This window comes from Mixia osmundae (assembly GCF_000708205.1).
Source record: "Mixia osmundae IAM 14324 unplaced genomic scaffold scaffold_4, whole genome shotgun sequence".
NCBI lineage: Eukaryota > Fungi > Basidiomycota > Mixiomycetes > Mixiales > Mixiaceae > Mixia > Mixia osmundae.
This window is the reverse complement of record NW_014575560.1, coordinates 312,311-324,106: the sequence shown is the minus strand read 5'-3', so window position 1 is coordinate 324,106 and position 11,796 is coordinate 312,311. Positions and strand designations below refer to the sequence as shown.

The 11,796-nt window shown below is 54.5% G+C and overlaps 4 protein-coding genes across 4 annotated transcripts; 1 reads left to right on the top strand and 3 right to left on the bottom strand.

Moving 5' to 3' along the window:
• Nucleotides 1-78: 78 nt before the first annotated feature.
• L969DRAFT_47958 (uncharacterized protein) lies at nt 79-1,125 on the bottom strand (the record flags this gene model as incomplete). The annotated part of the gene is made up of 2 exons (XM_014713078.1): nt 79-725; nt 777-1,125. The coding sequence occupies 2 exons, from the start codon at nt 1,123-1,125 to the stop codon at nt 79-81; spliced, it is 996 nt and encodes a 331-aa protein (XP_014568564.1).
• A 596-nt stretch (nt 1,126-1,721) lies between these two features.
• L969DRAFT_392531 (uncharacterized protein) lies at nt 1,722-3,946 on the bottom strand. The gene is made up of 4 exons (XM_014713077.1): nt 3,607-3,946; nt 2,356-3,556; nt 2,270-2,294; nt 1,722-2,221 (listed from the first exon to the last, which is right to left on the bottom strand). The coding sequence occupies exons 1-4, from the start codon at nt 3,741-3,743 to the stop codon at nt 1,893-1,895; spliced, it is 1,692 nt and encodes a 563-aa protein (XP_014568563.1). The 5' UTR covers nt 3,744-3,946; the 3' UTR covers nt 1,722-1,892.
• Nucleotides 3,947-7,242: 3,296 nt separating this feature from the next.
• On the bottom strand, nt 7,243-10,293 carry L969DRAFT_93783 (uncharacterized protein; the record flags this gene model as incomplete). The annotated part of the gene is made up of 4 exons (XM_014713076.1): nt 7,243-7,460; nt 7,510-8,270; nt 8,320-9,869; nt 9,919-10,293. The coding sequence occupies 4 exons, from the start codon at nt 10,291-10,293 to the stop codon at nt 7,243-7,245; spliced, it is 2,904 nt and encodes a 967-aa protein (XP_014568562.1).
• A 444-nt stretch (nt 10,294-10,737) lies between these two features.
• L969DRAFT_16625 (uncharacterized protein) lies at nt 10,738-11,778 on the top strand (the record flags this gene model as incomplete). Its single annotated transcript, XM_014712862.1, has 4 exons — nt 10,738-10,771; nt 10,831-10,926; nt 10,982-11,493; nt 11,551-11,778. The coding sequence occupies 4 exons, from the start codon at nt 10,738-10,740 to the stop codon at nt 11,776-11,778; spliced, it is 870 nt and encodes a 289-aa protein (XP_014568348.1).
• Between the last annotated feature and the right edge of the window lie 18 nt (nt 11,779-11,796).

The following is an 11,796-nucleotide window of genomic DNA, read 5'->3' as shown; positions in this document are numbered from 1 at the left end:
AGACAGACGCAGTCGCAAGCAAGTATTCGCATAGTCTGATACATGTTGTATAGCAGGGATACAACCTCGAGACTCATTTCATGATGATGCAGACATGATTCTGCCAAATTGAGATACACCGCCCTCGTCTTCCTCCTTCGGGAAGAGGACCAGTGAGTCAGGCACGTGCTCCGTTCGCTTGACTTCCTTTCGGACATATAGCACCAGCCTCTCTAGCGCCTCTGCAAAGTCGGCCTCAGTCGCGCTCGTGCTCGGCTGAGACGATTGGGCAGAAGCCATGTTCGCTTCTGGCTCTGTCGAAGGTGGTGCAGGAGCAGGCGGTTCCATGCGATCGGGCGTCACGCCAGAAGTGGCCGTTAGGACGGTGCGTTGTCTTGCTTTGCCTTTCACGCCTGCGACATTGGCCCAGCCCGCGCCAAACATATTGCGCCAGATCGCAGCTGCTAGTGTGGCATCATCGCCGACGAGGCCCTCGTCGAGCGCAGTCTGGAATCCATGGTATTGCGCAAGCAGATCCTTCATGGATCCCTTGATGACAGATGAACCTTTGATCTTGTAGTCTCCCTTGATCTTATCTTCGGCATCGAAGAAGATTCTGTTGACCATCTGCTGGTTGAACTTCTGCCCCAGCGGCGCTGGCAATGCTCTCAGTCTGACGGTCAAGATCCATCCGTATAGGTTCGTAATGCCGAACCAAGTCTGGAACGAGTCCGGCATGCCACATTCTGTGCTAGCCGTCAGTATGCCTCATGAACACTAGTCGTAGAGAGACTGACGGTTGTAGAAGAAGTCCCGCTCGATCTGGTAGCGAGGCTCGCAATTCTTGTAAAACTTGAATGTACTCGCCATCGCTCGCGCTACTTGTGGATCACCGCGACCGATCAAAGCTTTGAAGATGTTGGGCTTCGATCGCAGCAAGTCTTTCTCTTCCTCTGTCATCTTATGGATGGGCGCAAACTGGGACGCATTGTCATATGGCGATGATCGGTTCGATCCATCCAAAGCAGCGCTCGACTGCGATCGGCGGCTTGCCAAGCTCGTGAGATATGTCCCTGATATCGGTTTACATGTCAGCCTGTGTTCTAGCCCCACTGTAGTCGCCCGTAGGCTCCGAGAAGCTATCATCTTCGAATATTACGTCGTCGTCTTTCGAGCAAAATGTCCGCGATCAGAATATCAAAGGCGCGTCACATGTTGTGGCAGGCAACTTAACATCGCGCTCAGCACACTGGGGCGCGCTCATTGTTCGATGCGCGCTCGTAGTTCCTTACACATTTCATGCAAATGAGCGCTGTCATGTTTGCAAAGACAGATACAAGACATTGTACACTTTGCCGGATCAATCATTAGCGGCTGCATCTTCCTCTGTGCTGGAATGTGCATCGCCATCCGATTTGCGTTGGATCGACTTGGACAGCAGCTTGAGACTGCCAGATGAGTCTGCCGCAGGTCGCAGATTGAAGAAGTCGAGCACTTTGCCAGCGACACCAATATCTTCATCGCCAGACTCTGCTTCGTCCTCTTGCTTGACTTTTGCGCTGATATGATACGGCAATGGTATATCTGCATGCACTTGCTTCAGCTTGCAAAGGATTGCTGGACTGCAGACTGACCTCTGGAAACTCTATAGCCGTCTGAATTACCGACAGCTTCGGCTTCCACGCGCAGGAAATTCCACTGCCACCTGCGCAGCATCTCGAGCAGGGCGACAAGCCAGCTTTGAAGGATGACCGAGGGGCGAACAGGCGTCGCAAAGTATAACACCCAGCTGAAGCGCAGGATGATGTTGCTGATCATCGCCCAATAGTAGAACCATTTTGCAGTCTTGTAGCCCAGCTCCGGTCGCAGAAGCCAATGTTTCGAATGACGTTTGAGAAGGGACCAGTCGACCGCTATATCCCAGTACGAGGAGTATGCACTGTTGATGATCGAAATGATGACCCATAATATGAAGGCAGCACTTGTGCGCCTTTCATTTGCGTAGACTCTGTAAACAAAGTATGACGCAAAGTATGCCGAGTTGAGCAGATACTTGACGATGTTGGCGATATGCATCTTCTCCCGGGAATCGACGTATCGTCTTGTGCACTGGCCGATACGCATGAGCGGAGGTATAGCAGCAAGGACGAAGGAAAGCATCGTGTCGTTGGTGTTACATTTGGGTGGCACACGAGTGAAGTGATGCTGATATGTACAGACGATGTAGCCAAAGTTATAAAATCTGTCCCGAACGTCAGAGATACTTGCTTTCAAATCAGGTTCCGCTTACACATAGTACAGGGACACAAGTTCATCTGCGATCCAGAAATCTCTAAATTGCACGGGGTATATACCAAAGGTGAAAGCTCTGCCTACACTACGTGCGAGCCAGGCGCGAGCAGTGCGATGCAAGAGCGGCAATGGATTGCAAAAAGCGATGATGATCGCTATCAGCCAAGCCAAAGGGTATGAATGCGGCGAGATGTGATTTGGCCAGAAATTGCTGAAGGAGAGCCAGAATGCGTAGCAGAGAAGCAGAAACGCGAACGCGGGTATCTCGAGATATTGACGATAGTCAATCATTGTGCGCACATCGAGCTCGAAGACGAGCACGTAATTGATGCGGTATCGCTGCCAGACTGCGAGATTGACGGCGAACAGCAATGCCAGTAAGATCGGAAGCAGTTCGGCGCCGAACAGCTGCATCAGAGCGACCCATTCCGGTATAGCGGCACGCGTGTCCGGATGAAAAGATTTGATCAAGCCAGCCACAAGCGCAGGCACTGCTAGACCCAGGAACGCGCCCGCCCTGAAGGTGCTGATGTGATGCGGTGTCACATTGCCTTCATCTCGCAACCGTTCGAGCGCTAGCTTGCGGCTGCCATGCTCGAAGTGTCGCGCGAATAAATCTTCTGTAGACTGTATAAGCCGCTCAAGCCTTGTCGATTGTCTAAGCGGGGTAGCATCGACCTTGGCCATGTATGGCTGTGCGCAAGGTATGGCTAGCACCTTTTCGGCCTTCTTCACGATCTTCGAAAAGCCAGTCAAGTTGAGCAGCTTGTAGCTTTTGATCAGATTGAGAAGCCGATATAGCTCGTACGCGGCCGACCTGAGTGTGGCCCGAGCAGAGCGATAAGCAGCCGAGCTGGTAGCAACTTTGTTGGAACCCTTGATAGTCTTGCGATCCTGGAGACTCTTGGACGAGTGCATGGTGGCATAGGTGACATCCCGTTTATCGTGCTTGTGGTGTGAGAGTTCTTCTAGCTGCATCCTCAAGACACGCAGTCGTTCCTCGGCTTCATGCAATCGATCAGCGAAAAAGTCGTTCACCATCAGCAGATCGCGATCTAGGACACTGAACAGGTTGCGCTCTGCAGATGTGAAAGCGCCGTATAGACTGTCTAGTGAAGAATTGCGTGGGTATCGCCAGATCTGAGGTTGTTGTTCGCCGAATATGGAGCGACGTTCACTACGGTCCCTGTGCTGGTAGTGCATCGGCGGGGACTCTGTGACAAGGGTCGCTTGTTCCGACTGTCTTGGCCTCAGTTCGGTCCTTGAGTTGCCCATCGAGGTCTCGCTGGCATCTTGGCTTTCAGATGGTCTTCCGTCATCGGTCACACCGCTCACGGCAGTGCTTGATCTCTGCATATTCGATCCAAGGGTTGAAGGCGGTCTGCGCGATGCATACTCGGATGAGTGTTCACCCGTTGACCAGGCATAGGACCGGCTGGACGTATACTCGTGGTCATCCGATTCGCTATCATTCGCTCCTTCTCTGCATGCCTCGGGATCACCTGAGGTGCGATCGAAGTATCTTTCGCTGTGTCTATCGGCAAGCAAGGGTGTATCCGAAGCTCGTCGTGCAAGCTTGATCAGCTTCTTCAGCTTCCTGTAGTTGATATACTCGCGCCGCCATTCCTCGGTGACATTTTCGGAGAGATAGTGGCTGAACTTCATCACACAGAAGTCTGCCAGGCGCAAGCCTGTGCAGACGACCGCACAGCAAGTCACACGAGCTCATCGCAGCAACTGCAAATGACATCGTTGGAATTTCACCGTCGCGTCGATCATTAACATTATTCGGACCCCTGGTGACGCGGTGACGACAGGCAACAATATCAAATACCGAAATGTCCTACACAGCTGCTCGCGCTTTATCCGTGCGCGGACATGATGCATTGCTCGGACGGGCATCACTGCGAGGTATCGCTATCGTTCTCGCCATCCTCATCGGTAGTCGTGTGCGCGTTGCCTTCGGATTTGCGCGTGATGCTTTCTGCGAGTAGCTTTAGGCGACGCGACGAGTCCTCGGCTTGCTTGATGTTGAAGAAGCCCAGGACACGAGTAGCAACACTCGCTGCATCATCTCCACTTTCATCCGCCTCTTCCTCTTGCTTCGGCTTGGTGCTGATATGGTACGGTAGCGGGATATCTGCACGGTTCGATCAGCGCGTGGTCCACGAAAGCGCAGATGCTTTACCTCTCGAAACGCGGTAACCGTCTGCATTGCCTACCGCTTCTGCTTCGACACGCAGGAAGTTCCATTGCCACCGTCGACTGACTTCCAGTACTGCGACGATCCAGCCTCGAAGAGCGACCGAAGGTATCTCGGCTTTTGCAAGATACCAAACCCAGCTAAATCGCAGCAGAGTGTTGCTGACGACAGCCCAGTAGTAAAAGGGTTTAGCACCCTTGTAGCCCAATTCGTGACGTAAGAGCCAGTGCTTGTTATTGCGCCGACCCAGTGACCAGTCGATGAAGAGATCCCATGTCGCCGAGTAGATGCTGTTGATGACTGCAACGATGATCCAGAGGATGAATGCGCCGCTGGAATGATCTTCGTCTGCGTAGACGCGATAGCCGAAATAGCATGCAAAGTAAGTGCAGTTCAATAGATATTTGATAGTATTTGCCATGTGAATCAATTCTCCATCAGAATCGACGTAGCGACGGACGGATTGTCCTGCACGCGCGAGGGCTGGGATAGCCGCAAGCGCGAACGATAGCATTGTGTCGTTCGTGCCGCAGCGTGGTGGAACGTCTGTGAAATGTCGACTGTAAGCACAGACGAGATAGCCAAAGTTGTAAAACCTGCACGAATACGTTCAGCAGATGAACGAACACGACGCGGCGGACGTACACATAGTACAAGGACACGAGCTGATCGCCCAAGAAGAAGTCTCTGAACTGAACAGGGTACAGTCCGAAAGTGAAAACTCTGCCGAGGCTTCTTGCCATCCACGCTCGAGCGGTTCGATGTAGGATTGGCAAAGGATTGCACAGCGCGAGGATGACCGCAACGAGCCATGCTAGTGGATATGCATGGGCTGAGATGTGATTCGGCCAGAAATTGCTGAACGAGAGCCAGAAGGCATACGAAAGTAGCAGGAATGCAAAGGCGGGAATCTCTAGATACTGCCGATAGTCAATCATCGTACGCAGATCAAAGTCGAGTACAAGAACGTAATTGATCCTGTTTCGCCGCCAGGCCGCTAGGTTGAGCGAAAAAAGCAGAGCGAGAAAGACCGGCAGAAAGGATGCACCAAAGAGCTGCATCAGAGCAGGCCATTCCGGTATCGCCGCACGCGTTCCCTTGTCAAAAGATTTGATCACGCCAGAGACGAGAGCGGGAATCGACAAGCCGAGAAAGATGCCAGCTCTGAAAGCCGAAAAGTGATGACTGGTATCAGCATTGCCTTGGAAGCGTAAGCGCTCAAGCGCCTTCTTACGGCTGCCTTGCTCAAAGTAGCGGTCAAAGAGATCCTCGGTGGACTGCATCAGCTCATCAAGTCTCGTCGATTGCTTGAGCGGTGTGGCATCAACTTTGGCCATGTATTGCTTCGAGCATGGTGTCGATGTTGTCTTCTCGTACTTTTTCAGCGCTTTCGAAAAGCCTGTCAAGTTGAGAATGCGGTAACTCTTGATATATGTCAATAGCCTGTAGAGCTCGTAGGCTGCGGCTTTAAGCGTTGTCTTGGCCGACCGATAAGCCTCGGAACGATTGGCATGCTGGCGCGCTGCATGCTCCGCAGGGCTCGGCAGTGAACCTTTAGCTGTCTTCCGCCGCGTCAAGCCAGAAGGCAGCACGCGCATTGCACCAGTCACAGCAGCTTGGTGATCTTGCTTATGATGCGCAAGCTCCTGAAGCTGAGCCGTCAACATCTCGAGCCTTTCGTCCGCTTCATGCAAGCGATCAGCATAAAAGTCGTTCACTTTCGTTAGCTCGCGATCGAGAGCATTGAAGAAGTTGCGTTCGGCCGGTCCGCTAGCCTCGTAGATCTCTTCTAACGTTGAGTTGCGTGGGTACCGCCATGCCTTTTGAGGACGCTGACCGAGTATAGCGCGATCTGCGCCCAAGGTCTCTTTGCGAGACTTTGACTGAGTACGAGCGCGACCCATGAAACTATTCTCATTGTATGATACTGTTTTGGGAGGTTGGGTTGGTCTGAGCGCAGCCTCCGAATCGCTGCCGGCGATCTTGCTAGATGCCTCGCTCGCTACTGGACTTTCGGACAGCTTGAGCTCGCCTAGATCGCCATCGGGCCCTCTTTCCTGCTCGAATATTGGCGGTGCACTCTTGACAGCCTGTTCAGACTTTGCATTGACTGGTTGAGGTGTCGAGCTGGGACTGGTCACGACTTCCTGACCGCCGGCATTTCTTGAGCCTTTCGAGGAACTCGCGACAGCTGGGCTGCGCCCATCCTCGAGATCTGCTTCCGCGCCGTCTGTGTGCTCGTCCGCATATCTACTTGTCACACGTGCAGCTTCGTGATTGATTGCTCGCTCGGCGTCTTTGATCAGCTTCTTCAGTTTGGCATAGCTGATGTATTGCCGCTTCCACTCTTCGATCGCATTATCCTTCAGATAGCGATTGAACTTCATCGCAATTCAATCGCTGTCAGAGCCTGGTCATGACCGCAAGACTTGAGCAAGGAGCTGACGGGTCTGTTTGCAGGGCGTCGGCTAAACGGACAGTCGCGTCATCGATAAGTCAGGTCGTTACATTGATTTCTTCAGCTCGACGGATCGGCAAGCCGGCTCATATTCGGTGTTGCAGATGTGACCCTCTCGCACGGTCGCTGCACCAAGAATGCATTTTGCATATTACGTTCTGATCTTCTCATTTGGCTTTGAGCTTCTTTGCGGATCTCTTTGGTTTCGGACAACAAATGCGCGAGCAGGCATTTCGCCAGAGCTGCACGCTCGGGGGAGGGAAAGGTCGATGGGACAGTTGGAAGAAAGCGATGTACGGACTGATTTTGTCTACGAGTGAGTGAGATGATCGACGACGACGATACCGGATGCCAGCCGATAAGCGTAGTGACAGCCATCGAGGTATTCGAGCACGCCGTCTGCGAGTCGGCTTCGAGAGGTGCCCCGGGCAAGGTCGGCAGTGCCTGTGTGCTTTTCCTGTCCGACGACGACGAAGGCGAGGCCAAGGTAATGCTCTTGCTCTAGAGCGCGCAAAAAGATGGACAAGACTGTTTTCTGCGTCAGTAATGAAGGCTGCTAGCTAGCTCGGGAACTGACATTCTACTGCTTCTTCAGAATGCAGTCCGTGCAGGTCGATAGCACATTCCGTGCGCTCTTCGGCGGACAAAGCGCCACCCTGTGCAGTGACAAAGTCGGCAGAAGCTACGCCTAGGCAGATACCCAGACCGCTGCCCATCTCTCTGCCTTTCAGTGATCGATCTTGCGGGTCCGCACGACCTTCGCGAGCTTGCACAGCTTCAGCAATAATCCGTTTGCGCTCAGTCACGATCTTCCGGGCCGCTTCTCGACCTGCAGTAGCGACTTGGGCGTTGTAGTCTTGCGCTTCACGTGACCATCGTCTTGCAGCTGCTCCATCGCCTTTCTTCCAGGCTTCAGCTGCCCTTTGCAGACATTTATTACGGTCTGCGCCGAACTCGAGGAATTGCGTCCGGTAGGCTGTGTACAGATGTGAGAGTGTCTCTCCCGTGGAGAGAGTCGGCAATAGAGACGGCGGCCGGAGCACGAGGCGAGGGCTTGGACGAGAAAGCGGCGGGATGGGTCGGCTAGCAATGACTGACGGTCCAGATTTACGTGATGCCTGAGCAAACGATGCGTTTGGAGACCAAGAAGGCGTCGATTTGACCGCACCTGCCCAGCGAGTACTCTTGGGCTGGCGAATGCCTTCACTACCTAAGCTCGGGAATTCTTCTTCGTACTCGTGGTCAACAATCTGTGAGCGATCGCGCATCCTCTCTCGTTCTTTCTCCTGGATCTGTGCTCGCATGTCTGCCGCATCTTGTATCAAATGCGGAGGTACACTGTCTCGCACGGTCAGCTTCTAGATTTCGGCAGCGCGAACTAGTTTACCTGTGCATAAAGTCGCAATTCTGCTTGAGGCAATGGCCACGCAACCAAAAGCGACAGACGGCTTTTGAGAAGTCATGGCTGAATCGACAATCTGCCCTGAGGCAGCTACCTTGGAGATAAAACCGGCAGACGCGATTCGACGCTCCACCGGTGCTGCCGGATGGCGTGAGCGGTCTTGAACCGAAAGCAGGACTACCAGGAGCAGAATGAGCAGGCGAGAGACCGCCCTGGATGGACCCGGGATGCAAGCCTTGCTGTCGGCTGAAAGAGTCTCGGGATACGACGAGAGGTCTGTTACCTGTAGGCGTAGATGCAAGATTCAATCGGCCGGGCAACCTGGGTGGTTCCGGGAATGGCGAGCGAGTCTGATCGTCCAGTGTGAGGCCACCCATGTCGAGGCTCGCGGTATCGCCGCGTCCTCCGGGATGCGAGACAAGGTAATCCAAGGCTTTGTCGACTTCGTAGCCCGTTTGAGAGAGTGCCACTTCGAGTTCCTCAGGCGAGACGTCAGAATCCGCGCCTGCGAACATCGAGTAGAGCACATCGAAGGGAGTCATCGAATAGGGACCCAGACCGCCGAGACCACCGCCTGCATGATCGATCGGCGCTCCAGGTTGAGCAATCGCGGCAGCGGCAGCGGCAGACGCAGGTATTTCCGTACTGGAAATCTGCGCAGTCTCTTCCGGTGGATCAAAGGGCGACCCAAAGTCATCGAATGGGTCCCAGTGACTACCGCCAATGCCAGGGGTCGTGGACCGATGGGTGCCGTTGGAGGAGAGTTCGGAAGCAGCAAACATGGCGTATTGCTCCTGAGGTTCGTCGAGGCTACTTGCGCTCGAATCTGATGTCGAAATACTGGGGATTGTACTGGACGACAATGTAGATACGCCAGAGTTGTTCGAGACTGAGTCTTGTCGTGTCCATGGATCGCGAGGTATGGGCGACGCTCTGCCTGTGGGCAAGAGAGGTTTTGCAAGCAAGGGTGATGAGCTCTGCGAGCCAAAAGTGGTACCCATAACGGGAGCAGCTGCAAAGTACGAGTTTGCCAGGTTGGAAGAGCTTATTCTGGGTGTGCCGAGGGGCGAAGCAGCATGTGCAGGTTGCCTGAACTGTAGCGCAGGGGATGACAGCGGGGAAGGTGATCCGGGGGCGCCCATGCTGGAACGAGGTTTGAACTCGAAAGCAGTGGGCGAAGGCCGGAATTCGCTCGCGCTGGCGCTGAGGTTGACGTTCCTTGGCGATCCGAACGGCGATGTTGGCTCTGTATCGGCGGAGATTGAATGAGACGATCTCGAAGGGGTGAGTAGGCCCGAAGAGGGCGAATAAGGACCCAGTGGTGAAGGTGAGATAGGTCGGGACGGTACCGAGCCACTGGACAAGCGAGGCATAGTCGAATGAGATGCGATCCTGATGCCTGAAGCCGATCGAGAGAGCGAAGGAGCCTTGACGGGCGTGCGAGGAGGGGAGAAGGATGCGCCTGTAGGCGCCAGATCCTCTCTATGGCGGTGCATGAGCGAGAGGACTATCTGATTTAAGTCTTGCTCCGCAGTCTGTGCCAAGTCTGTCAGCAATGTCAGTGACCCAGTTGCGGCGACTCACCTGAGTATCTAGCAAAGAGCGTAGAGTAACATTGAGCGCGTCTGGCTTGTCATCTTCATCGAGCGAGCGGTCTTGGAGGACGTCGAGCACCTTTTGTACTTTCTGTTCGCCCGACATGGCTCCTCCTACACCGAGCAAGTCGCCATTGCTCGCACTCGTACTGAGCGAGGGCGACTCTGATCGCTTTGTTGACGAGGACAGTAGATCGTCTGTTCTGAGTGACTGGGCGCTGTTTGACCTCGTCACCGATGGTCGACCAATCGCTCCATACAACGATGCACCGGGCGAGGAGGATGCATTGGGGGCAAGGAGACTGGCGAGAAAGCGTCGTGAGTGGACGAGCGAGGGCTGTCCGTCTAAGGTCGCCGAGGACATGATGACTAGCTGCCGGACTGGACCAGCTCACTGGAGAGCGACAGTCCTGACTCCCGATTCAGTCTAGGGGGCCGTGACAGGCTGGTATGCAGGCAAGCGTGGGTAGACGAGCTGAAGTCGCAAGGAGCGAGCCATCGAGTGTGCTAGCTGACTGCCAGTCTGACCAACACACTAGCTGCGCGCAACAGCTGAACCGGTCTTGCCTGCCAAATCCGAGGCCTGCTCCGGTGATCGGAGGTTGACGTGTGTCCGAGAGTCGAGGGACAGTGCTCTGACACGATGGGACTGCACGCTCCGTTCGGCTGACTTGCTGCTTGGCCAGGCAGCTGTCGCGGCGGCTTGTCGTCGGCTGACAGATTCAAGGCACGCTCGCGCTTTGTCGTCGGCCACGTACATCGCGAGGCAAGCAAGCCTGACGACGGCGACGACCTCCTCAGGGCCAGGATGCCGCTTACGCCGCAGCAAGAGACATGTCCAGGTCAGCTTCGAGCGCTTGTCATCTGCGGCTCGAGCTGAGTGGTAGCTTTTGTTTGGCAGGCGAATTGCGCAATGTCGTTACTTTTCTGCGCAACAAGGCCGGCATGAAGCTCAAAGTCGGCGTACTCAACGGCAAACGGGTCGATTACTTCAAAGGTCTATCTTGTCGGCGTGTCACTCACCATTTGCTCATCAAATGCCCGCTTGACAGGCAAGAACGCGGTCAAGGCATTGACGTCGCCAGCGTACATCAAGCTTAGAAACGTACCTGCACTCGCTTCAGAAGACGAAGCGATCGCCCTGCTCGGCTCACTGATACCGTACACGTTCTACCTTCGCGTCGATGTAGGGCAAAAACTGCCTGTTCAGTCACCAGGTGCATCAGCAGGAGGATCAAGCGGTCCGACACCGAGAGCTTTGCAACTGAATCAGCAGCAGCTCTTCCAGAAGGACCTCTGCTATGCTTGGTTCTACGAGGGCAGTCAGCTCAAGCTCGTTCTGGGCGGCATCGGAATGGTGGCCGTCATCCTGGCGGGCGTCATGTTCCCGCTCTGGCCTACCAAATTGAGAGTCGCGGTCTGGTACCTCTCCATCGGTGTCCTGGGCCTCATCGGACTCTTCTTCGCCATCGCCATCTTCCGGCTCATCTTCTACGTCATCACCTGGCTCACCGCCAAACCTGGCATCTGGATTTTCCCCAAGCTGTTCGACGACGTTGGATTTGTCAGTTCCTGCCTTTTTGTGCGCTTGCAGATCAGGCTCATAGCCTCGGCGTGACAGGTGGAGAGCTTCATTCCACTGTGGGAGTGGGATCTGCCCAAGCAAAAGAAGAAGAGAAAGACCAAGGAGGAGGGCGGCGGACAGGATGGCGAGGCGCGGCGGGCGAGAAAAGAAGCAAAGCGGCAAGCTCGCATGACAGCTTCGCATGGTCATTCACACGGTAACGGCGGGGCGAATGAGCCAGGTAGCTTGCAAGCTTCGATCGAGGAAATCGTCGATAGCGAATAGATCGCCTTCTGCGCAGTC

What these genes read in the sequence shown, in the direction of transcription:
- L969DRAFT_392531 (XM_014713077.1), bottom strand. Translation starts at nt 3,743, where the DNA reads ATGATAGCGAATCGGATGACCACGAGTATACGTCCAGCCGGTCCTATG. An exon ending in TGCAGAGATCAAGCACTGCC is followed by an intron (nt 3,557 to 3,606) that starts GTGAGCGGTGTG and finishes CCAAGATGCCAG; the next exon opens with CGAGACCTCGATGGGCAACT. An exon ending in GCGCCTGGCTCGCACGTAGT is followed by an intron (nt 2,295 to 2,355) that starts GTAGGCAGAGCT and finishes TCTGGATCGCAG; the next exon opens with ATGAACTTGTGTCCCTGTAC.